The 23,403-nt window shown below is 40.5% G+C and overlaps 3 protein-coding genes and 1 pseudogene across 4 annotated transcripts in view; 1 reads left to right on the top strand and 3 right to left on the bottom strand.

Moving 5' to 3' along the window:
- Positions 1–11,895, bottom strand: part of DNAJC21 (DnaJ heat shock protein family (Hsp40) member C21) — a 31,956-nt gene extending 20,061 nt beyond the window's left edge. For both annotated transcript variants that reach the window (XM_059916220.1, XM_059916219.1), the window contains exons 1-2: positions 11,642–11,895; positions 3,829–3,922 (exon numbers count right to left, since the gene is read on the bottom strand). In XM_059916220.1, coding sequence (XP_059772203.1) covers positions 3,829–3,922; positions 11,642–11,738 — 191 coding nt within the window. In that variant the 5' untranslated portion in view covers positions 11,739–11,895. The remainder of the gene's footprint in view (positions 1–3,828; positions 3,923–11,641) is intronic.
- LOC132362038 (riboflavin kinase-like) lies at positions 39–1,421 on the top strand (annotated as a pseudogene).
- Positions 11,896–15,167: 3,272 nt separating the features above from the next.
- Positions 15,168–23,391, bottom strand: BRIX1 (biogenesis of ribosomes BRX1). The gene is made up of 10 exons (XM_059916218.1): positions 23,154–23,391; positions 20,888–20,999; positions 19,477–19,520; positions 17,834–17,904; positions 17,646–17,695; positions 17,467–17,540; positions 17,257–17,307; positions 17,026–17,127; positions 15,857–15,985; positions 15,168–15,618 (listed from the first exon to the last, which is right to left on the bottom strand). The coding sequence occupies exons 1-10, from the start codon at positions 23,310–23,312 to the stop codon at positions 15,349–15,351; spliced, it is 1,062 nt and encodes a 353-aa protein (XP_059772201.1). The 5' UTR covers positions 23,313–23,391; the 3' UTR covers positions 15,168–15,348.
- The window catches only part of TTC23L (tetratricopeptide repeat domain 23 like), a 69,620-nt gene continuing 67,130 nt past the window's right edge, over positions 20,914–23,403 (bottom strand). The window contains exon 9 of the mRNA XM_059916215.1: positions 20,914–20,999. Coding sequence (XP_059772198.1) covers positions 20,983–20,999 — 17 coding nt within the window. The 3' untranslated portion in view covers positions 20,914–20,982. The remainder of the gene's footprint in view (positions 21,000–23,403) is intronic.

The following is a 23,403-nucleotide window of genomic DNA, read 5'->3' as shown; positions in this document are numbered from 1 at the left end:
AGACTTAATAATCTTTCACAGAACTGCTGATTAAAACTATGACTGCAACTCCCAGTACATTACAGGCAGTATACGGTACTAGCCAATACGAAGAGGGGAATTTAATGAGCCAGGGAATGTCCATGACTCTCCCAGAAAGGTAGCTGCACTTTCACACGAAAGAGACCTTACTAAATAAGACAGTAGTGGACATCATCTGGTCCACAGACTAATTATACATTTGCGATCTGGGAATTTACCAACATGGACCAGAATAAAATTCTTCTAATGTTTATGTAAACAATCTAGGAGCTTCACACACATACAACTGCCCCTCACTCTGTAAAGTTAGTTATTACTCTCGTTTGATATAACAGGAAATTGAAGCTCAGCAATATTACATAACATTGTCCACAGTCATAAAGCCAATAAGCAGCAGGGCTAGAATTCAAAACTACGTGTCCTGCACCAGAAGGCCCATGCTCCTCGCCACTGTGCAGTACTGCCTCCAGATGACAGGAGAGTTAATAGGCAGGGCCTTTAAACAAAAAGACAAGGGAATCCTCGGGACAAGAAAACAACCTAAGATCTAGAGAAGAGCTAGAGCAAAAGGAAGGCAGGAAAGAATTTCAAAGTTTCCAAAGGAAGGCAAAAGCATTTCTAAGGCCAGATTTCCAAATTCCTCAGGAGGAGAAAAATTTAGGATTCTCTGATTTTTATATAAAAGATAATTTAGTAAGAATTGTCCTCCAGACGCAGCCTCTGAATCGCCCGGCACCTTCTGTTCGGTTAGCGACGTGAGGGTATCGCCGAGGCGTGTGGTCCGCGCCGCTCGGCCCGTTGTACGCCCGTGCGCTCGCCCGCCCAGCCAGCCTGCGGAGCTCCCGCCCGTGTCCCCCGGCTGGTCCGGGGGGTCCGGGTACCGCCTTGACGGCGGCTCGGCCGGACGCGCGGACTGGACCGCAGCCCGCACCCCGAGCGGACGGCGTCATGAGGCACCTGCCGTACTTCTGCCACGGCCAGGTGGTGCGAGGCTTCGGTCGCGGCCCCAAGCACCTGGGCATCCCTACAGCTAACTTTCCTGAACAAGTAGTAGATAATCTTTCGGCTGATGCATCCACTGGCATATATCATGGTTGGGCCGGTGCTGGAAGTGGAGACGTCCGTAAGATGGTGGTGAGCATAGGATGGAACCCATACTACAAGAATACGAAAACGTCCATGGAAGCTCATATCATGCATACTTTCAAAGAGGACTTCTATGGGGAAATTCTCGCTACCTCAGACCAGAAAAGAACTGTGATTCTTTAGAGTCACTCATTTCAGCAATTCAAGGTGATACTGAGGAAGCTAAGAAACGACTAGATTTACCAAAACATTTGAAACTCAAAGAAGACAACTTCTTCCAGGTTCCTAAAAGCAAAATAATGAATGGTCACTGATGGAAAAGCATCTTATTTATTCATTCACTGTTTTCTCATATTTTACTCCTCATAACTCTACAGTCCCATCTTGGTTATATTTTAAAAATCAGACATTTTCCTACAGCTGTGAATTAAACAGTACAATGTAGTTACCATATTATGTTCCCGCTGTTCAATTAAACCCATCACGTTACAGTACTAAAAAGGTTCATTTTAAAAATCAAGATTCTTTTTTATGTAATATGTTGATTAAAATGTACCACTAGAAAGGCCTTAAGTGTTCTATAATGGGAATGAAATATATATAAATACGGGTAACAGGCAAGCCACTAGTTTGAGATGAGAACTATAATTCTCATGGTAAAGTTCTAGCATGCATGTACCTGGATAGCATGCTCTGCTAGTCAGAAGGCTCATAAAAGGAACTATATTAAGCAGAGGGTTGACAGTTTATTACAAACCTAAGGGGAAAAGTCCAGACTTCGTATTTTTGATATTTTGTGCATTTATATATTGTTATAGACATGAGGACTTGTGAAATTTCATTTTAGGTAGTCATTTCCTTTAAGGGCTCAAATCACTGTACTAGGTTCCATTTTTGTTACAGCTGCCTCAGTTCTAATTGGTCTGGACTCTCTCCCTATTATTTTTTTGTTTTTCTTTTAAAACAGTAAAATGAGTGTTTCTCGAATCTCTAGTTCTCATTTTTGTGTTGTAAAACACTTCTCTCTTTTTAAGAGTAGATGTTCTTCAACATTTTTCTTAACCTTTGTTTCCTGTAAACAATTGTCAGTGTCAGCTCTTCCATTTAGAATATCCAACTCTACATTTACAAAATGTAGAGTTTCATCTGCATCTGTATCTGCCATCCCATCCCTTCACTATATGAACAGTGATTAAGTGCATATCTTTTGCATTTTAGAAAAAACACCCAAAAGTTCATCTGTAGGTTTCCTCAAAGTTTAAACGAACACCTAGCATTTCATTTATCTATATCAGTTTCTTAAACAACACAAAATACTTGTTTCCCTCTCAGGGAAACTATTTAAGAGCCAACTAAACTATGAACTACAAAGTTATTTGATTTTAATGTGATTATATGTTCCTGAGCAAATCAAACTGTTGTAGTTGTGTGTGCACAATGTAATTTAAGGCTAAAGAGTGCTGCCTAGAAGATAATTTTAAAGATAACTCATTATAAAACCATTTTCCCCTAATCTGCATAAATGAGAGAACTGATTTTAACAAAACTGTTTATATAATATTTAGACGAACATCTAAAGCTAATGTTGGAGAAGGGGGAAGCAGGAATAAATTCAGTTGGATTGTCTAACTTTTTGGTGTATGAATTTATGGCAAACAATGTAGTATGTGTCTTTTTCATTTCTTCTTTATAGAAATACTTTGAAAATGTAATTTAATGTTAGAAATCCTATACTTGAAAGAAGCCTCAATTATCAGTGGTTCTATGAAACAAAGTTAAAAACAAACATGGAAAGTGTAAAAAAGATTTGTGTTTGTGTGAGTAGCTTGCGACAGATTGTGTCCTCATTAAGTGTGAAAATTCTTTGATATTGTCACCTTACATTTTGTTAAATAACTATTGCTTTTGAAAAGCCTATAGTGTGTGGTTTAGGAGTTAGTTAATAGTGTCTACATTTTTTAAAGTTTTATATTATTTATATATTATAAGAAATTGCAGTAGGGCCATTTTCGATTAGTCAGTGTTTTCAGGCCTTGAAATAAATCTTGACCAAGTGAAAAAAAAAAAAGAATTTTCTTTACAGCCTTTCTCTCTTGACAGCTGGCCGTGCTTGTATGCTACCACACAGAAGACTTGCACGGGTGAACTGAACACCCACCTGCTCTGTGGGATCTTGCACAGTTATGTCAGGACTTTGTAGCAAAAAGTTCACTGAGAATCTGGAAACCCAGAACTTCAAACGCAGAAATTTTTGTTTGGAAATGGCATTAAATGATCAGGTCATCCTGAGTTAAAGAATCTGTCATAGATGTAGAAGCTTAACTCAATTTCTTATAGAAAGTAGTTCTTGGGAAAATATTACAATTCTTGATGAAAACACTGTATCTGTTTTTTAAGGAAAAGTCAACATTCTTCCTTTTCTGACATCAGTAAATTTGTCAGACATCAAAAAGACCTTATTCAAAGAGAAAGCACTTCATAAGTATCAAAATTAAAACTATCTACGATTGCCAAGCTTTGTGTTTCATCGTCTATAATATCAGAGTTGGAGTAATCATCTCGAAGGTTCCTTCCTACCAACACACTGCATTTTATATAATGAATATGTGACTGGTGCTTCAGAACACACCCCAAACCATTTAACATATTAAATGTTTTAAAAACCCTCTGTTGACCATTCTTCCCAACAAGATCCACAAGGAAGGACAGTGTGATGCTCACCATGCTCTTTCCTGAGGGTCGCTCAACACGTCATACGCTGCTTGGATTAGTTTAAATTGCTCAGCTGCTTCTGCGGCATTATCCAGATTTTTATCTGTTAAAATAAAGGCACAGAAATTCAGTCATCAAAAAAGTAAAGGACAGGGGCTTCCCTGGTGGCGCAGTGGTTGGGAATCTGCCTGCCAATGCAGGGGACACGGGTTCGAGCCCTGGTCTGGGAGGATCCCGCGTGCCGCGGAGCAACTGGGCCCGTGCGCCACAGTTACTGAGCCTGCGCGTCTGGAGCTTGTGCTCCGCAACGGGAGAGGCCGCGATACTGAGAGGCCCGCGCACCGCGATGAAGAGTGGCCCCCGCTCGCCACAACTAGAGAAAGCCCTCTCACAGAAACGAAGACCCAACACAGCCATAAATAAATAAAAATTTTAAAAAAATTTAAAAAAGTAAAGGACAGACTCTAAACGGGACCTCTTCCATCAGAAATGCCATAAATAGATGAGTGTACAAAAACGAAGAAAAACAACTAAGGAAAAACAGAGAAAATGGATGACAGCTGATAATCAGGATCTGTTATAAGTGTCAACTTGAGTAGAAATTTCATGCTTTTCTCTAAATCTCAGTGCATTACTGAGCACTCAACCTGGATATCCACAAATAGAAAATGCTGAGTAGTACACATTTTATTTTTAGAAGGAGTAAAATATATAAATCAATCATTTATAGAAAGGCTGTTACTATTCAGTGCTAGATTATGTTTAATCCATCTTTACCACCGTCCTTAAGGTTTTCTTTCTTATCAGCATATACCAAAATAAATCTCATAAAGTTTAAAAACTATGTACTAACTAATTACTTTTCCCTTAGTTATACTTCCTTAACCGTGGAATTCAGAAAGCATCTTTGCCTCAGGGTGGTAGCCAGCTTCCAAGATGGCCCCCAAGGACCCCCACCTCCTGGCATTCACGCCCTGTGTGGTCCCCTCCCATGGCACCGGGGTTGGTCTCTGTGACCGAAAGCAGGTGGCAGGAGTGGTGACGGTACAGGACATTACTTCCAAGATTAGATCATGAAAGACTGTAGTTTGCATCTTGGGCGCTCGCTCTCTCTTGGATCACTGGGAGTAGCCAGCTGCCACAGCATGACACTCCAGTGGTCCATGAGAAGCCCACGTGGTGAAGAATGAAGGCCTCCGGCCCACAGCCAACAAGGAACTGAGGCCCGCCATTACTATGGGGGTGAGCTTGAAAGTGGGTTTTCCCAGACAGTGGTGATTCAACCTGGTGAGAAACCTTGAGCCAAGCCACCCAGCTACACCATTCTGATTCTGATCCCCAGAAACTGTGTGAGTCCGTATTATGAAAATATTTGCTAAAAAAAAAGAAAATATTTGCTGTTTGTTGTTTTAAGCCCTAAGTTTTCGGTAATTTTTACACAGCAATAGATAACTAATACACTCAGAAAGCAAAATATTTTGAACCTACTATGGAGTACATCAATGTTCTTTAAGCTACAACTCAATATTTGCCTCTAAGAAAAAAAATATGACAGAAGCAGTCTTAAAACAAGGCCCTCAAGGGTATCCTACCTCCTCTTTTCAGATACCATTACACAGCCCCCAGTCCTTCAAGCGGGCTTCTGCTCAACAACTGACACGGACAACACCTTCTCAAGTGCAGCAATTTGCCACAGATCTCTTTACTAAGATGCTTTAACACAAAAAGCTTTAGATACAGAATCATGCTCCCTCGGAATTAAAAAATAAAGTAAGAAACAGAAACAAAAAAAACTCCACCACAGGAGCCTAGCTGTATAATACCACGCAGGTCTGACTCCCCTTCCACAGAGCAGCCCATGGGTCATCTCCTAGTCTACCTCTTCTCTGGACTAAATCTCCCATTTCTTATGCACACTATAATACCCTCTACTTCAAATGCAGTCAAAGACAGTGATCATCAAGGAGCCATTCATTAATTCCTTAACATTCTACTTCTAATCACTATAGCTAATTATATTAGCTTTTAGCAACAATATCACAGTAAGTCATATTGAATTTATAGGTGACAAAGTTTCAAGTATTTTTCATATTAATTACTGACAAGAGGCACTTCCTTGGTGGCACAGTGGTTAAGAGTCCACACTCCCAATGCAGGAAGCCGTGGTTCAATCCCCGGTCAGGGACCTAGATCCCACATGCGTGCCGTAGCTAAGAGTTTCCTGCCACAGCTGAGACCCGAAGCAACTAAATAAATAAATAAATAATTTTTAAAAAATTCCTGACAAGCCAATATAACTGTATAACAAATATTTTTTTAACTCAGATATAGTACTCAATCCATTCTGTGGCAGATACTAAAGGTTAGATCATCCAACACCTCTCCCTCCTTTCTCTCTTGCAGCCTTTACTGTGGAGGCTGGATAAGCTAAAAAATAAGCAAGTATTTTAGCTTATCCAGCCTCCCTTGCTGCTAGGAAGGGTCGTGACACAGTTCTGACCAGTGAGATGAAAGCAGAAGTCTATTAGTGTATTTTCTTTCCTTCCTCTTTTTGTCTTGTACATGGACATGAGAGCTGGAGCTGCAGCAGCCATCTTGAGACCATGAAGGAAAAGTCAAGAGATTCACAGTGACATTACTTAGCCACTGAAACAATGCCAGCAGGCACCTACCTCCAAGCCTCCCTGTGGTGAGAAAAATAAATTCTTAACCTACTAAGCCACTGTGGCTAGGTTTTCCATTATTTCCAATGCATACTATCAAATTCCATCTTGTTGTGGCCCTGCTGCAATTGGATTCTAAACACAGGACACCCAGTATCCTGTTTTGATAATTTTAGATTTAATTATTTTAGATTTTTATTACTACTCTGTGGCAAATACTACTAGTTGCCTACTCGATATCCATTCTCCTCTTCCTCCTAACAAAACCTGATTTTGATCACAGTGGTAATACACACACTTAAAAAATTCACCTCCCCAGACTTTCTTGAAGTTGGGGTTGTCGGGTGACCCAGCTTTAGCCAATCAGATACAAACACAGATCTACTAAGTGAAGCTTCTAGGAGAAGACTGTTTCTCCTGATGAAAGGGATGGGCCTGGGTGGCACTCACCTTATGCCCTTAACTCATCCCCCGTGTCCTGCCCAAAGCCCGGGTACACTGCCTGCAGGCAGATTATGAGGACTGAGGCAGAGACTGCTAGTTCATCCCCTTCTTCCGGTAACAACTGAATCCTGATTTTATGGGGGCACCTGATCCGCCAAAGAAAGACTCCGTTTCCAGTCTCCCTTGAAGCTTGGCATGACCATGTGACTAAGCTCCGGTCAATAAAATCTATAAAAGTATTCTGTGGTGGCTTTTAAGACTTCCTTGAGAGGCAACCAGCACACACTCTGTCCCTGCTTTATCCTTTCCTCCTCCACACCGCTGCCTGGGATCCCCTGCTGCCGTTTCAGACGCTGAGTGAGGCCTCATCTGACAGCTGCTGAGCAGAGGCCAAGGACCTCACGGAGGACACCTGCTGCACTGGGGCCCACCTGCCTCTCTCTGCGCCTCCACATGAGAGTAATGAACTTCTCTGAGGCTTAACTGCTTACACTTGATGCAAGGACTCAAGTCTTATGGTCAGGATGATGGAGCAGGTCTTCGATGGCTTCATCAAGCAGCTGGAGCTACCAAGATGGGCCACCTCTGGATTTCTTGCTACATGAAGAAAATAAAATGACTCTTTGTTTTGACCACAATTGCCAGTTTCCTGTCACGTGCAGCTGAACACAATCCTGATACGTCTCCACGGTGATAGTCCAGCTCATGACTTCTATGTCTTCATCAAATCATTAATAACATTTTGGTCAGATAAACAAAAAAGCATAGTTCAAATAGCTAGCTAGTGGGAAGCAGCCGCATAGCACAGGGAGACCAGCTCGGTGCTTTGTGACCACCTAGAGGGATGGGATAGGGAGGGTGGGAGGGAGACGCAAGAGGGAAGAGATATGGGGATATATGTATACATATAGCTGATTCACTTTGTTATGCGGCAGAAACTAACACAACATTGTAAAGCAATTATACTCCAATAAAGATGTTAAATTAAAAAAAAAAAAAATTAAAGCAGAAAGGCAGAAAAAGCCAGCAACTAAATCTCCTGACATGAGACAAAAAAGGTGACTGTTTGGGGTGGTAAGTGGGTGGTTCTTCTTCACCTTTTAATCTGTACTGTACTTTGTTGTCCTGTTTCTTCCCACTCCCTTCTTTCCTCCCTCAAAGAAGTCTGGTAAGAGCTAAAGCTTTTAAACATAAAAAACCCAACAATGTACCATCTGAAAGTAAGATCTAATCACTTACTGGAGCTTCTTTTTTAACAAGTTTTTTCAATCTGTCATATGGCTTTTTATTTCACTTAAATATACTTGTAACTGGCTGAACAGGGGGTTGAACATGACTGTAGTTAACAAGCAATCATAAAAAATGGAAAGTCCACCTTGATTATTAGCCAAATGCAAAGCCACAGGTCTTGCATATCCAGTCATTAAAGTTTAAAAGGCATTCTCATACTATCCTCTGTGCTTTTCTCTTGATCCATTCACACCGTCTTCCACTTTGTCCCAAACGTTTTTTACACTACCTTCTAGAACATTTCATGGACTGTGCCTTTTAAGTCCTGCCTTGACTGAAGCCAGGTTCCCTGAGAACACCACTTCCCTACAGGCCTCTCGGGCTCCAGCACAGCTGTCATACAGCAGGTCTGGTGGTAAAGCTGACGCCCTCCTGGTCACTGATTCTCTATTCACCCCTGAGGACAAACCAGCACTCCGTCGAGATTCAGACCATCTGGCCATCTCTCCGTCTTCCCGTCCTTCTCACTGTTCACTCGCCTCCCAACTGCTCCCCCTACTCGCTGAGGATTTCAGCACGTGACTCAGTCTCCACCCCCAGGTCCTATCGTCATCCTAGTCATGTCAGTGTCCCTGGACCTACTGGTCTCCCTACCTCCAGCCTTGCCCGCTCCAATCCGTTCTCCCCACTACAGCCATAGAGATACTAGAAAAATACAAACCTATCATTTCCCCTGCTTCCAACCCTTCAATGCTTCCCAACGCCCTTAGGTTAAAACCCAATCTGCCTAATGCAGGTTACCACAACCTTCAAGACCCGGCCCCTGCTCACCTGGGCAGGCTCACCTCTTCCCCTTCCTAGACTCTGCCGTGCCCTCTCTTGCCTTCCACCTCCCGTATTCCCTGTGTTCCCGCTTTAGGTCTCGACCTAGATGTCACTTCTTCAGGGATGCACATCTATCCCACCCACTAGAAAACCCAGTCCAGATTGGTACATGTGCTCATAAGCACCTTGTATTTGCCCTCATACTGCCCTTATCTCACCGGATGAAAAGTGACTGCTTTCCTCTGTGTCTCCCAGAAGACAGCAGGGCCAGCAGGGCAGGGACCACTCCTGTCTCGTTCCACAGTAAGGTGTTCAGGGAACAGTCATCAGATGAATTACTGAAAGCCTGGCTTTCACAAGGAGTGACCTTACTACGCAGTGCTACTGACCCTACTGGAAATTATTCTCAGTTCCCCAATAACAGAAATAAAGGTAATCTCTTTCTTTTTTAACAATGAAAATGGGCAGCCTTTCTATATGAGGTACATATTAGTCTTTGAAGCACAGCCTATATGTCACCTAACATCTAACACAGTACCTTACACACAGAATGAAATTAAACATTTGCTGAGTGTCAGACTGAACAAATTAATGAGCCAGCAAAGCAAAGCATATCAAAATCATGTGTCTCCTGGGACAGTATTTATCTCTTATATGTACAGGCATTTTCAAACCAAGATATTTAGGATGTTACGAATTCTGATGACATTCAAAGAAGCTATTCACATTTAGTTCCTAACACATTTGGTTTCAAAGTAGTTAACTGATATTTTAGTAACATTTGCCTTCTTCTTTGCACTGATTTCCAACTAGTCACCAAATCTGGTAACTTTTCTCTTGCAACTTCTCTTCATCCCAGGCCTTACCCCTCCCACTGACCCCAAGCCTAGTTTTGGCCCATCGGTGCCCAAGGCGGACGGACTCTACCTGACTTCTGTCTCCACCCCTCCTCATAGTACTAACCTGCCTTCATAGCACCTTCCCAAGACATCTTAATAAAACCAGCCTCAACTCTCCACTATTGGATAAACAAATTTCACAGTCCTTTGCCTAACATTCAGAGCCCTTTACAATCTAATCTCAAACTACTACTCAAAAACGTTTTAATACTGTCATCAAAATTATATATGCACTTGGTGACAAGCATTAATCCTCTTTCCCACTCTTTCCCACCCAGAGTCAACAAATTCTTAACTCGATTTCTAACGGTAACCCCTATTACTCTAAGAATATGCCTCTACACTAATTTTGGACCTATTAATTTTGGATATACCTAGTGACTTCTTAATGAACATTTAGCTCATTTACCTCTTCCCTTCCAATATACATCAGATATTTTTTAGTTCCTCTGTTGGTCATCATTACAACTTTAAGCAACAAACCCATACCTTTATTTCCTGTTCCATCAACTATAACCATTACCTTCTGACTTTGGGTCCCAAGCCCTCCCTTCAGCTCTTCTCTCGACCCATATTTTCAGACTTCCGATAAACACTGCCTTCGGTCGAACTGTGCCCTAGGCCATCTTTGGGCCACACGGTGCTCTTTCCCATACTGTTATATTCACTTCTCTCAATCCCATTCCTCCAGGATCCAGCTAACGGCTAGACTCCTCTGCCAAGGGGGAGCTTCACTGCCTCTCAGTACATAGTGAAAACTCCCTGCTCTGAATCCCTGGGGCAGTTATTAGTTGTTCCATCAACACAACTACCAATTATATATGCTATGCTATTCTGTTTGCATTTGTATTTAACTTTTCGTGTGTGTAAGGCATGTTTTCCAAACAAGACTCTGAGGTCTCCATCTTAGCATTTCAGAGACTCTAGAAACATGCTTACTGACTAATACTAATACGAAAGCCTCTTATAAACCTCAAAAAGCTGAGATTCAAATACTGTCTTAGTTCCCCGGTCTAGAAGATCAAATTACTTCACGACGGTCACAAAGGCCTGGACTACACAACCCAATACAACATCCAAAGGAAGCATACTTCTAAGTAAACACATGAACTTCACTCGGGAAGACACTCAAAATTCTTAATCTGCAGAACATCCGAAGTCAAGTACAGGGTCACTCAGCCTACCAAAAGAGGGGAAAAAATCATAGCTATTTAAAAGACATGTCACGAGCTCCCTTGTCTTAAGTAGCTGGGATTCCTTGATGAAGTTAAGAGCAACTTTAATGTTTCTTCCCCGAGGAGAAGCCCGGGGAAGCCGAGCTGCAGGGTACTCCAGCGAGGGACAAGCCCGAGGCAGGACTGGGTTAAGAGCTCGCGACTCCTCCCCGCTCGGGGCCGTCTGCGAAGGAGTGGGAGGAGCAGGGAAGTCTCTAGGATGTTAATCTTTCCCCATCCAGTGGCCACGCGGGAACCGGGGCGGGGGGCGTCTAGGAAGGGACGAGGTGCTCGGGGCTCCAGTGAAGCCTGGGGGTGGAGGGCTGCGTCCACCGGGGAGCCGAGGACGCTCATCGCCAGGACTGCGCAGGGGCCACCTAGCCGGGCGCCGGGTTGGGCGCCGGCCCGATTTCCAGGGCGAGCGGAGTTACCGAGCGGGCAGCTCCGGACACAGCCAGGTCCCTGGAGTTACCCTAGGGAGAGGGGTGAGAAAGGTGGCGAGGGCCGAGGCTTCTGCGAGGGGCCACGGCGGCTGCGGAGTAGTTACCCGGGTGCCATTTCAGGGCCAGCTTCCGATAGGCCTTCTTGAGCTCCTCCTCGCTGGCGTCGCGCCGCACCCCCAGCGCCTCGTAGTGACACTTCATCGCCCGGCCGGGCGGGGGGCTCAGGCCGGGGCCCGGGGCGGGGCCGGTGCCCGGGCCCGGGCCGAAGTGGTGGTGGTGGCGCCGGTGGTTCTCGCCTGTGGCAGGAGCCCGGCGCCCGCACCGGGCCAGCCAGCGAGCGCGGCGGCAGCGACGGCGGCACGGGGCGACGGCGGCGCGCGGCGGCGAAAGGCGGCGCCGGCTGCGGCACGCGGGAGCGCGGAGGGGGTGTTGCCGGAGGCCGCGGCTCCGCATGGGCTGGGGGAGCACCCTGTTCCGGAAATAGCCGCGCAGGAGGGAGGCGGGGCCTTAGGAGAACGGAGGCGGGGCCACGGGAAGCGGGGCCACGGTGGGTGTCATTGTGAGGGACACAGAGGGCAGTCAGAGTGACACCAACTTGACAGCCGACCTGAGAGCTGAGATAGGAGTCTCATGGGATGAGATTCTGGAAAACATCTTGTGGTTCTTTAATGTGAGCCCCGCTTTTACAGATGAGGACACTCAGGCAAGTGGTTTGCTCAAGCCTCCCCAATCAGTGGCAGGATTCGGTTGGATCGAATCCAGGTTTTTTAACTCTTTTCAGTTATCTTCGGTTACCACTTAATGAGATCTCTAATATTGCTTGTCCTGACCAATGTGCATGAGAAATAAGAGTAAATGACTTAAACTGAAACAATTTAAGAGCGAAGCATCAACACGTTTTGAAGTAACATAGTACTAAATGTTTCACCACCAATGTGAACGAAATTGTGCTGATCCACCCATCCCTCACTCTTTAATCCTAACCTTCTGGCCTCTAAACCTATATTTCCAAGATTGGTTTACTTTAAGAATGAAGTTAAGGGAATTCCCTGACAGTCCAGTGGTTAGGACATGGCGCTTTCACTGCCAAGGGCCCGGGTTCCATCCTGGTCAGGGGAACTAAGATCCCACAAGACCAGCGGGCCGCCCAAAAAAAAAAAAAAAAAAAAAAAAAAATGCAGTTAAGAGATAGTATTTAACCAATAGGTTTTGGTTGATCTAATTAATACACTGTATTATGGGATGTAAGATCTGAACAACTGTTCCAAGCAATTTGGTAAGGTGTCAAAATAGTATCCTAATTGTCGTTAAGATGCCTCAGTATAGGGCTTCCCTGGTGGCACAGTGGTTAAGAGTCCTCCTGCCAATGCAGGGGACATGGGTTCGAGCCCTGATCCGGGAAGATCCCACATGCCACGGAGCAACTAAGCCCGTGCGCCACAACTACTGAGCCTGCGCTCCAGAGCCCGTGCTCCACAACGAGAAGCCACCGCAATGAGAAGCCCACGCACCACAACAAAGAGTAGCCCCCGCTCACTGGAACTAGAGAAAGCCCGCACACAGCAACAAAGACCCAACACAGCCAAAAATAAATAAAAATTTTTAAAAAAATGCCTCAGTACACCAGAATATTTCACTATAATGTGGAATGTTTACATATATGTTAGATGTAGGCTGTCTTTGTCAACCATGTACAGTTAGAGAGAAGGGCTGGCTCTGTTGCTAACAAATATCTATTGTACAGGGTTGGGTATCCAAAGTTTAGGAAGCCGTCCCTTTCTTCCCTAATACCCTACCCCCTGCACAATCAAAACCAACCAACTCTAAACCTCAAGTTTCTAGGCACAACACTGTCCAACCAACTCACTACTCAAAATTCATACTTGCCTCTTTTCCAAAGAAGGAAGATACTATATGGTCTTGGATTGTGAATTGGTAATAGGTAGGGATTGAGAAGTTTGAGTTCAATGAAAAACAGGACCTTTCCCCATCTGAGAATGGAATTAAGGGAGGGGGGGTTGGACAAAAAGTGAAAAAACAAAGTACTTTTTTCTTCCTCCAACTCCATCTGGTTTTGCTACCTCTTTTTTCCCTCCTGAGGGAAAAAGGGATCTATTTTTACTTATAACATTGTATCAAAATTTGAAGACAATTACACTGCATATAAATTTCAGTCTAAAGAAAGATCTTCACTAAACAAACTGACTTCTAAATGAACATGGACTTGGGAGATGAGGAATTCTCATTCAAATGAGTTATCCATATAAATGATTATGAAAGGGAAATATACAGCTAATTTTCATCCTATATTCTATCGCTTAAATAATGGCCTTTTTTCCCCTGCACTTAACCAGATTTGCCTTTCATTAGCCACATACAAGTATTGAATATTTCAAGTGACCCTCTGACTTGAATTACTTAAATTTCAAGGTTAAGTAGCTTAACTTAGACTATTGCAAGATAAAGTAGCCTAATTATACACTCAAGGCCTTTCTTAGCAGAAAATTAGGAAAAAGTGAAATGGAAAAACTGACCATTCTGCCTACAGACAGATCTAAAATAAAGACAAAATTAAAACCCAAGTGACAAACTAAGAAAGATGCCTAGAAAAACCTCACTATATAAAAGAGCCCTTACAAATTCATGTTAACTACCACACAAAAGAAAACCCAGTATGTAGCCAAAAAACAGTATTCATTTTTTTACCTATCAAATTGACAAAGATTATCTCAGCAAGGGTGTAAGGAAATGAACACTAACCTCTGGTGAGGTACAATATTTAGGGGAACAAGTTCATAATTTTTGACCAGAGTTCTACTTATAGGAAACCACAAATATTGTACAAAATATCTATAGAAAGTTTGCTGCAAGCACCTATACCAGAAAAAGATAAAACTGAAATACTCCTATATCCAACAAGGGACTGCTTAGATAGCTGTGACAGAGTGGAATAGTATGGAATTACTAATCACGTTGCAGAAAAAGACAGGAGAAAATGATTAGCATGAAATTAGTGGGTGACAAAACACCACATGCATGACCCCTATCCCTGGCCACTTGCACCCAGAATCTTGTCTTTCCATTACTGATCGACTTCCAGGGTGGTAAGCCCAGTGCCCTCTTTACTTCAAGTAAAGTTCTTTCGTAACAGGAGAAATTCAAATCTTCTGGTGCCCTCTTAACAACTGTCCTGTCTTTCTTCCTTTCACTGTTAATTTGATAAGTAATTTACAGGCACTGCTTCTAAATTAAATTTGTAATCTACAAAAAGCTTTCAACACATATATTAACTCATTTGATTTGCAAAACCTAAGTATTTTTAGCATACATTTTCAAGGTAAGAAAACAAGATGAGAGGTTGGCTTTTCTGGGGCCTCACTGATTTGTGACTCAGGGACTCAAACCTCAGTAAGATGCTTTCCCTTCTAGCAGTCTACCCCAACTTTACCATCTGAAACTATGCTCTCAAAGTGCCTAATGCTGCTTTACATGTAATAATGATCCAATAAATCTGAATTTCAGCTTTGCTAAACTCAAAATTTTAATCCAAGAGAGCAGGCCTAAACCTTAAGTGTGCTAAGTTTTTAATAATACAAACAAGCTTTGAAAAGAAAAACAGAAATTAAGTGCTGAGTTCTGGTGATATTTTATTTAGAAATACATAGGACCCCCCCCCAAAGCCACAAAATCTTAATTTTTCTCTTTTAAATGTCACACTAGTTAGATATAAGGTCGTCCCGAATAATAAATGTATTTACACATTGAACATAAAATAAATATAAAACTGAGAACAAATTAGTTATCCATTGATTCATTTTGCATTCCCACAGTTCATCTTCTGTTTCATTTTCCTTTGCCTTTTATAAATCCTTTTCTTTCTTGCTTTCAAATCTACTTTTGGCTCTGGTTTTACCCACTGTATTTCTATCGGCTTTTCCTCAGCTGGTGTAACAAAAACATCTGCAGTGGGATCATGGGGAAGAATAGTCTTTGGTTGTTTCTTTCTCAGCTTCTGCACGTCTTTCACTTGCTGTTTCTCTCTGTATTTTGCAGCTGTGATGGATCTTATGACACGCCGATGCTAGAAACAAAAAAATATTAAAGGTACTTTTGAAATAAAAATAAACATTTTATATATGGCAAGGACATTCACTTATGAACCCTACTTCCCCCTGCATCATCAAAAAAAAAGCAATTTGTAAGACTGTATGCAGCAAAAACCAAATTCAGTTTCACAGTTAACAGAACAGTTACTTGACAGAATTATTTTGGCCCAAGAGTTCTGGGACATCGAGGACCACTGAACAAAAACAGCTTACCATGTTTGGTGACTGGTAGTGAGGATTTTCATACAAAGTTGGTCCTCCAAAACTTCCCTGGAAAATCTTTATGAGATTTAAGACAAAACGGGGTCCTATTTCTACAAGAGCAGCATCTTCTTCTATGATCTTTAATAAAAAGGAAACATTTCATTTTGGTTTGGATATACTACTCCTAAAATGTATAGAGGATATATCCTCATTACAAATGTGCCTAAAATAACTGACAACCAATGAAGTTAAGGTGGAAGTGAAACTTGGCAAGTGTCAAATCATCAATACTTTCTGAAATACATTACTGGTTACAGGTGGTTGTCATAGGAAAATATAAATGCTTTTTCAGTGTGTATTTAAAATTGAGTCACTTCAATTTGGTCTGTATCTTTCTTCTCACAATGCGTGTCTTCTTGAAAAATTGTGGTTAAATGAATATTTAAAACTGCAACCATGATAACAAAACGTATTAAAGCACCCTATGGGGCACTCTTTCAAAATTTAAATCAACCCCTAAATTGTTTTTATAAATTTAATTCAAATTAGATTAAAAGGTAGATAAAAAGACATTGGCAAAATTTATTTTTGAATGGTTACTGACTGTGGAATTAAGAGGCAACTTCTGAACTACAAATATTACTATAGTTGGTTAAGGTATGCCTGCCCTCAGGGGTTAAGAAGGGGGTATGTTTAACTCACATTGCAAAGTAACCAATATAACAACAACATGCAGAAAAGAGCCTAGTTTACTTCATAAGCTGTCTGAAATTTTGCCTTGCTGCTCTCTTCTACCTCTCCACAGATTTCCAGAATCACCTCTCCTCCTGGATGAATCACTGTATGACTCATCTAATAGTTCTCATTGAATGCTTTCTACAGGGGTTATGTTTTTCAAAGTCTTAAACCTCACCTCACCCCTGGTAGATTCTAACCTCTTGGGAGAGAAACTTGTATTTTACTCAATATATAATAGCTTGTTAGAAAATCCATACACCATATTAGCTGACAGCCATGAACCTAAGTTATGAGATAAAGGTTATTTACTGCAAGTCTGTGGGGAAAAGAAAGCGATGTAAAAGAAAAGAAAAGAATTTATCATTTGCATTTTCCATATCTATAAAAACAATATATCCTAATTTATTTCAAAGTATAATTAAAAGTTAATTAAAGCTAACCTGAAAGTTCCGAAACCATATCCTATTATCCAAAATAGTGAACGTAAACACATGGTCCACAAATGGTTGACTTTTGGGATGATACCGTGGTGTACTAAAGATCTAGTGGGAAAAAGGACACATTAGTTCTGTATTCTATGACATACCATGTGTGCTTTAGATAGCTAAGTTAAAAGGAAGACACTCATTTATAATACTTTACTAAAAATAGTTTCTAGTAAAGATATTTACCTGAATTAAGAGTTCTTTTAACAAAGCAAAATGTGGTAATTCATCAAAAGCCTATAAAAATAGAGTGAACATATTACTTGACAACATTAGTTTTGTTTATAATTGTTTGTGTTTTTATATTAACTAAATTGAATTATACAACTATATCCACCAAAAACCAACCATGCAAAGTAAGAAAATTAGACCTCATACACTAAATGAGAAACTTACAGGATCAAAAGACAAGAGGGGCCGAGAACCTTTCAAACAGTTTCCAGTCATCTTTAGCTCAGCTAGGGTATGAACTAAAAAAATTATAACAGCAACAAAAATAGTTATAACTTTGGCATGATTATCCAAAAGATTATTTTCAATTTTCTCACAAAAACTTTTAAATGGAGTCAACTTACTATTTTGAACAAGGAATTTAGCAGATGGTCCATGAGGTGAATTTGAAAGCCTAAAAAATATAAAAGCTTTTTCAACTAATTAAAATTTAGAACATAGTAAAAGCTTACTACCAATTCAGTTTAAAAGACACCATAATGTGCTAATAATATTCACATATTCTCTAATCTTATTTAATACATTCTCTTACCACATATAGAGATCTTGTTTTTTCTTAGCTTCAAAATAGATACATTTATTGCAGTTTTTTATTTCACAAACCTAAATGGAGCAAAGTATAGAAAAATGAAGTGGATAATAAAAATAAGATTTAAAGCAATTCAATGCAATGAATATTTAGATGCCTCCAAAAATACTTAAGCAGGTTAATAGGCTACAAAGGTCTAAATCAAGGTAAATTTATTCATGGAAACGTTTAAAGTTCCTCTTAGGTGTTCTGTCCAAGGTAAACTGTGCTCTGCCCACCTCTTTGGTGGAAGCAGCTACTCTTTCTGGCCTAGCATTTTTACTGGCCTCCCTTGGGGAACCTCTTCTTCTGACCATGGTCCTGTGTACAAACTACGAAGATTTAAAACAAATGCCCCAGGGATAAAGCACATTACAATTAGCCTCACCAACTGTAGAAAAATACAGTACTTACAGAACCAAAAACATCCTTTATAATGGTTACTCTGATTTTTAACTCTTTAGCTTTTCGATTTTAAGCTCAAGAAATTTGTTTTTTCTTCCTCATCTGTACTACCATTTCTGTGATTTGGTTCTGTAAAATCACTAAGGAGTTGGTGAAAGACATGTATACAAAACCTATTTCAAGTTGAATTAAACTTCAACATCTTAAAGATTTACAAAGTCACAATTGAGAAATATACAAAAGCAATAAAAGGAATGAAGTCCTATATTATTTTAGTGTTCATAAACTAATACATATACACTACCTGAGGCTTAAAGAATTCTCCAGTCCAATGCTTTTGTTCCTTACTGATCTTACAATAAACACAACTACACACTAAGTTGTGAGCTTTAGTTGCTGGCAACCCACATCCTGTTTATTTCTCCTATCTTCACTTGAAATTATACTACTTGTTTAGGGCCTGTCCCCCCCATTAGAATGTAAGCTCCATGATGACAGGGACGTTTTTTTAAACACTGTTTCTATAGAATAATGCCATGATAGAGCAGCACTTCAAAAATTTGTGCTAAATGAATAACAGAGGCCTTTCTAGTAGCTAAAGAGAATTATCTTAAAACAATTCTTCTAAGTTTTAAAAGAAAATCTGCTCTGAAAACGCAAGTTTAGTCTTCAACAATACTTTGAAAATTTAACATATTACTAGTTTGTAATATCTTAAGAGCAAATATCACATGCACCGCTTTTAAAACTGGCAAAATACTTTTCAATGAGTTTTTTAAAACATTTAATGCGCTTTTTATTTTATTTACGTTGATAATTTTTATGAGTACCTACTATGAATTTAGCACTGTACTAGACATAATGAGAAAAAAAAAGAATGAGATAATCCTTGTCCTCAAGAAATTTCAGTATGCTTGTTGAGAGAAGACAAATATAAGAATGATCAAGAAATGATATATACTGAAGCACTAAACTTTGTGAAATAGACAATGAGCACTATAAAAATTTAAAAGGCAGATAATTAAAAAATTAAAAAATTTAAAAGGCAGATAATTAAAATTTGCGTATCTTATACAAAACAACTTAAAAGTCACTGAATAACTGACTTATTTTTTAAATGAACTATTTCTAGTGTTCCAAATATTGTGTTCCTAAATACAATGTTGCTAGAATATTTTACTTTAATTAATTTCTAAAATTACCTCGTTAATCACAAATAACTTATCTTTACGATCCATTTTAGTATCTATAAAAAGAAAAAAAGGTAAGTAAACAAAAAATTTCGAAGCTACTTCAATCAAATCACACATACTTTCTAGGAAATTAAATATTAAGTATTTTTATAATCTTCAGTTTAAATGAGATTTTATTAATCTTCAAAATGATTAGACCTGAAAACACATGACCTCTTTAAAAATCTTGTTCTTTTGAAATGTAAAAATGAGTGATTAAACATAGTCCTCAAGAATTATAAAGCTCTAAGCAGTGTCTCTTACTTGTGTACAGACATACCTCAGAGATGCTGCCGGTTCGGTTCCAGACTACCGTAACAAAGCGAATATCGCAACAAAGCGAGTCACACAAATTTTTTTGGTTTCCCAGTGCATACAAATGTTACGTTTATACTATACTGTAGTCTGTTAAGTGTACAGTAGCATTATGTCTAAAAAAACAACGTACGTACCTTAATTTAAAAATATTTTAGTGCTAAAAAATGCTAACAATGAAAGAGTTTGAAATATTGCAAGAATTACCAAAATGTGACACAGACACAAAGTGAGCAAATAAATGCCACTGAAAAAATGGCACCAAGAAACTCGTTTGACGCAGGGTTGCCACAAACATTCAAATGGGGGAAAAATGCAATAAAGCGAAGCGCAATAAAAAGAGGTATGCCTGAATTCTATGAATCCCTTTCAAAAATGGGAAAATTCTCACAAACCACATTTAGAGCTCATAAATTAAAATTCTCTCATTATTTTCAGAGACCTGAAGATGTAACAGCAGACCTCAGTTTGAGAAACACTGGTCTAAAGAACTAAGTTATTACCTAGAATTAAAACCAAAAGCACCTCCCAACACAGGCACAAAAACACCTGCATGAGGGCGCTGTCACAGTTATAAACCCCAAACTAGATGTTCTTCACTTGCCTGTAAGATACCCCATTACTAAAAAGAAAAGCTTGGCACTTAGGAGTAGACTGAGTCCCAACTTGAAGGTGCTTGAAATCCTACTCCTAACCCATTAAGTTTTTTAATAAAAAGCTTTTTTAAATGCAGAAAGCAATACATGGCAGTCCCGAATCATTTAGAAGGACAAACCAGCTCATGACCTCTGAGAACATTACATTGAAGGCATTCCTGGACCTTTAAGAAATGTTTTGCTAGTTGGGATATCTGTTTAAGAAAGTGAAGAGAATGCTTAATGAATTTTGCAAAGAATTTCTAACAAAATATTAATTGGAAAAATCTTGGCACTGAACAGATACACTTCTGAGAAGTCATGGTTCTTTACCTGACATGCTGAACGAACAAAGTGTGACTCGAAGTGAAAACATATAAACAGGCAAGTTTACAAAATACAAAATTTTAAAGTATATGATGTAAAGGTACCTGCTTTAGAATGAGGCATCAACATTCTCAAGTCTTGCATTAAATGTCTTGTTCTGAAATTTATTCCTCTAGAAGAAAAGATGAGAATCCGTTCCTTATTTTTCCACTTGCCCTAAAGAAAAAAAAGTGAGATGAATTTTAACATTTCATAGTGAATCTATCTTGTTTGTTTGTTTACAGATAAAGCTTCCAAGTAGCAAGCCAAACAATCCTGACCTTAACCTTTAATTCAATATCTCTGTAGCACTCACTGACCCCAGCTGCTACCCAGAAATCTCCTTGGCTTCCCTTCTTTTTGTTTTTTTTCTTCAATCTCTCCAATTCCTCCTCCTGACTCGAAAGATTCTTTCATAGCCCTCTTTTTTATTTCTGATCTCTCCAGGACAGAGTTCTCATAATCATTCTCACAGCTTTGATTGTCAACTAACTCTACAGAAAGGTAAGGAACTCTTTCTAGCCCTAATAATCCAAGTATCTGGCTTACCTCAAATTCAACTCTAGAATACCAACCCTTAAAATCCGGTAAATTTCCTTGCTATTTATTTTTCTGATGATGTCACCATCATTTCAGTCCCCCACGCTTTGACTCTTCTGTTTGCCCTTGTTCTCTCATATCATAAGCACTAGTAAATTCTATCAATCTCTCTTTGCAGCAACTTAGTCCTCTCCTAGTGATACTGCCTTCAAGCTTCAGATTTTTAATCTCATATCAATTGCAAATCTTCTAAATGCTGGTCTTTCCAGCCAGAAGCTCCTCCAACAGACAAGGCAGACTACCACCTACATGCTCTAATCACATCTTTACCTTCCAGGGTTTTCTAAACAAAGTCCAAAATGACACAGCTTTAACACTGGATTCTAAAATACATCTATATTTCTACCTCACTATTGCCCCAAATAAACCCTACACTTTAGCCAATTTGGCTATACTTTTTAAACTGTCAGCATTTCGTCCACTTCAACATCTTTGATTAGTTTTTTTGTCTCTCTCGCTCTCTCCCTCTTATATTGTTACCGCTCATTTTTGAATATCAGAATTTTGCCCTTACCTTGGGATCCAGCTCAAAGGCTAAATCCTTCATGATCTCTTACCTGGTTAACCTAAAGTAATCTTTATCTCTTGCACTTCAGTAATATTTTTTATATTGTGACTCAGATCATAGCTACTATCATATTTCTTTCTAGCTCTTAAAGGGAAGAGTGAGAACACTAACATTTACAGAAAATCTACAAGAAATCCAGCTTATTTTTCACAAAAAGTAAATCATATCTTCTTGCTCTTAATTTGCAGGTGAGCAAAGAGTTCAAAACGTCCCTGATAATTAATATCAGGGCTAGAATTCAAGCTCATCTTTCATTACTAAAAGCTAACTCCTTTCCCAGTGCTTGCCACTCCACCACAAAGGGTCATTTATCTATCACTCACTACGTGGCAGACAGAGGTCTATGCTAAGTTTGGGAGCGGGAGGAGACAGAAATTAAGAAATCAAACACAATTCTTGTCTCCACAGTATCTGATCTAGCTTACAGAGCTCTCAGTTGAATGAAAGTTAAGTCCAACAACTTGTGTTCACCTCCTTTTGAATAAAAACCATCAACTCATATGAGTTCTTAGTCTTCTTCTAAACTCCAACATGTTAGGAGGAAGTGATCATGTTCTAGTTTTGCAATCCCAAAGCAGGGGAAACCTAACTTCTTACGTGCCTGGCACGTTAAAACTTTGTCGAATATACATAAAGGTCATACTATCTACTCCAGTTTTCGTTACCCCTTGAGAGTTAAAGATCAAACAAGTCAAAATCATAGTCCCAAAGCAGAGCAACTTTTAAACGACCGCATAACAAGCTTCAGGATCCCTAACTGACCGCAGCTCATTATGGCAGAATGTGGAATTCTGGAAGGGATTCACTGGAATTCATCACTGGAAGGGATATACTCGAGAGCGAGAAACAACTTTAGGGAAAAAGTACTATCCTCCAACGACAACAAAAAATGGAGTAACTGGAAGACCAAACACTGTAACTGAGCCCCCGTTAAGTCGCTTCCTGTGAGCCGGGTAAGAGCTCAGAAGTCCGCCCTGTTGCTCAGCCCGCAGCCTCCAAGACTGCGGCCAGGTGCACGAGGGTTAAATGTAAACGCGGTAGCGGATCCCGCCGGGAGACATGGGACCGACCTCCCGAAACACCCCTGCAACTCGGAAGAGCCATCATGTGGTAAGCAGCCCCAACGAAGGCGCGTGAAGCCACGGCCGCAGAGCCTCCTCTACCTTGCAAACCGGGCCTGGGATACGATCTCTCTCTTCCTCCTCCGCCTCCTCTGCTACGTCGCTCGGCTTAGCAGGCGGCTTAGCATCTTTTTCGTTTCTTTTTAGCTTTTTCGCCTGAAACGCCGGGCCTCCACGCCGTTTCCTCTTCGTCACCGCCATCTTGCTCCCCGCCTTCACTCTGGGCCTTCCTTCCGGCTCGGCCGCTCGCTCCGCTTTCCCATCTCTATGGTCCCGGGGCTCGGCTCGGCGG

The sequence above is a fragment of the Balaenoptera ricei genome, chromosome 3 (genome assembly GCF_028023285.1).
Source record: "Balaenoptera ricei isolate mBalRic1 chromosome 3, mBalRic1.hap2, whole genome shotgun sequence".
NCBI lineage: Eukaryota > Metazoa > Chordata > Mammalia > Artiodactyla > Balaenopteridae > Balaenoptera > Balaenoptera ricei.
This window is presented reverse-complemented; position numbering and strand designations above follow the sequence as displayed.

What these genes read in the sequence shown, in the direction of transcription:
- BRIX1 (XM_059916218.1), bottom strand. Translation starts at nt 23,312, where the DNA reads ATGGCGGTGACGAAGAGGAAACGGCGTGGAGGCCCGGCGTTTCAGGCG. An exon ending in AGTTATTTGTGATTAACGAG is followed by an intron (nt 17,905 to 19,476) that starts GTAATTTTAGAA and finishes TGCTCCATTTAG; the next exon opens with GTTTGTGAAATAAAAAACTG. An exon ending in TATGGTTTCGGAACTTTCAG is followed by an intron (nt 15,986 to 17,025) that starts GTTAGCTTTAAT and finishes TTTTTATTAAAG; the next exon opens with ATCATAGAAGAAGATGCTGC.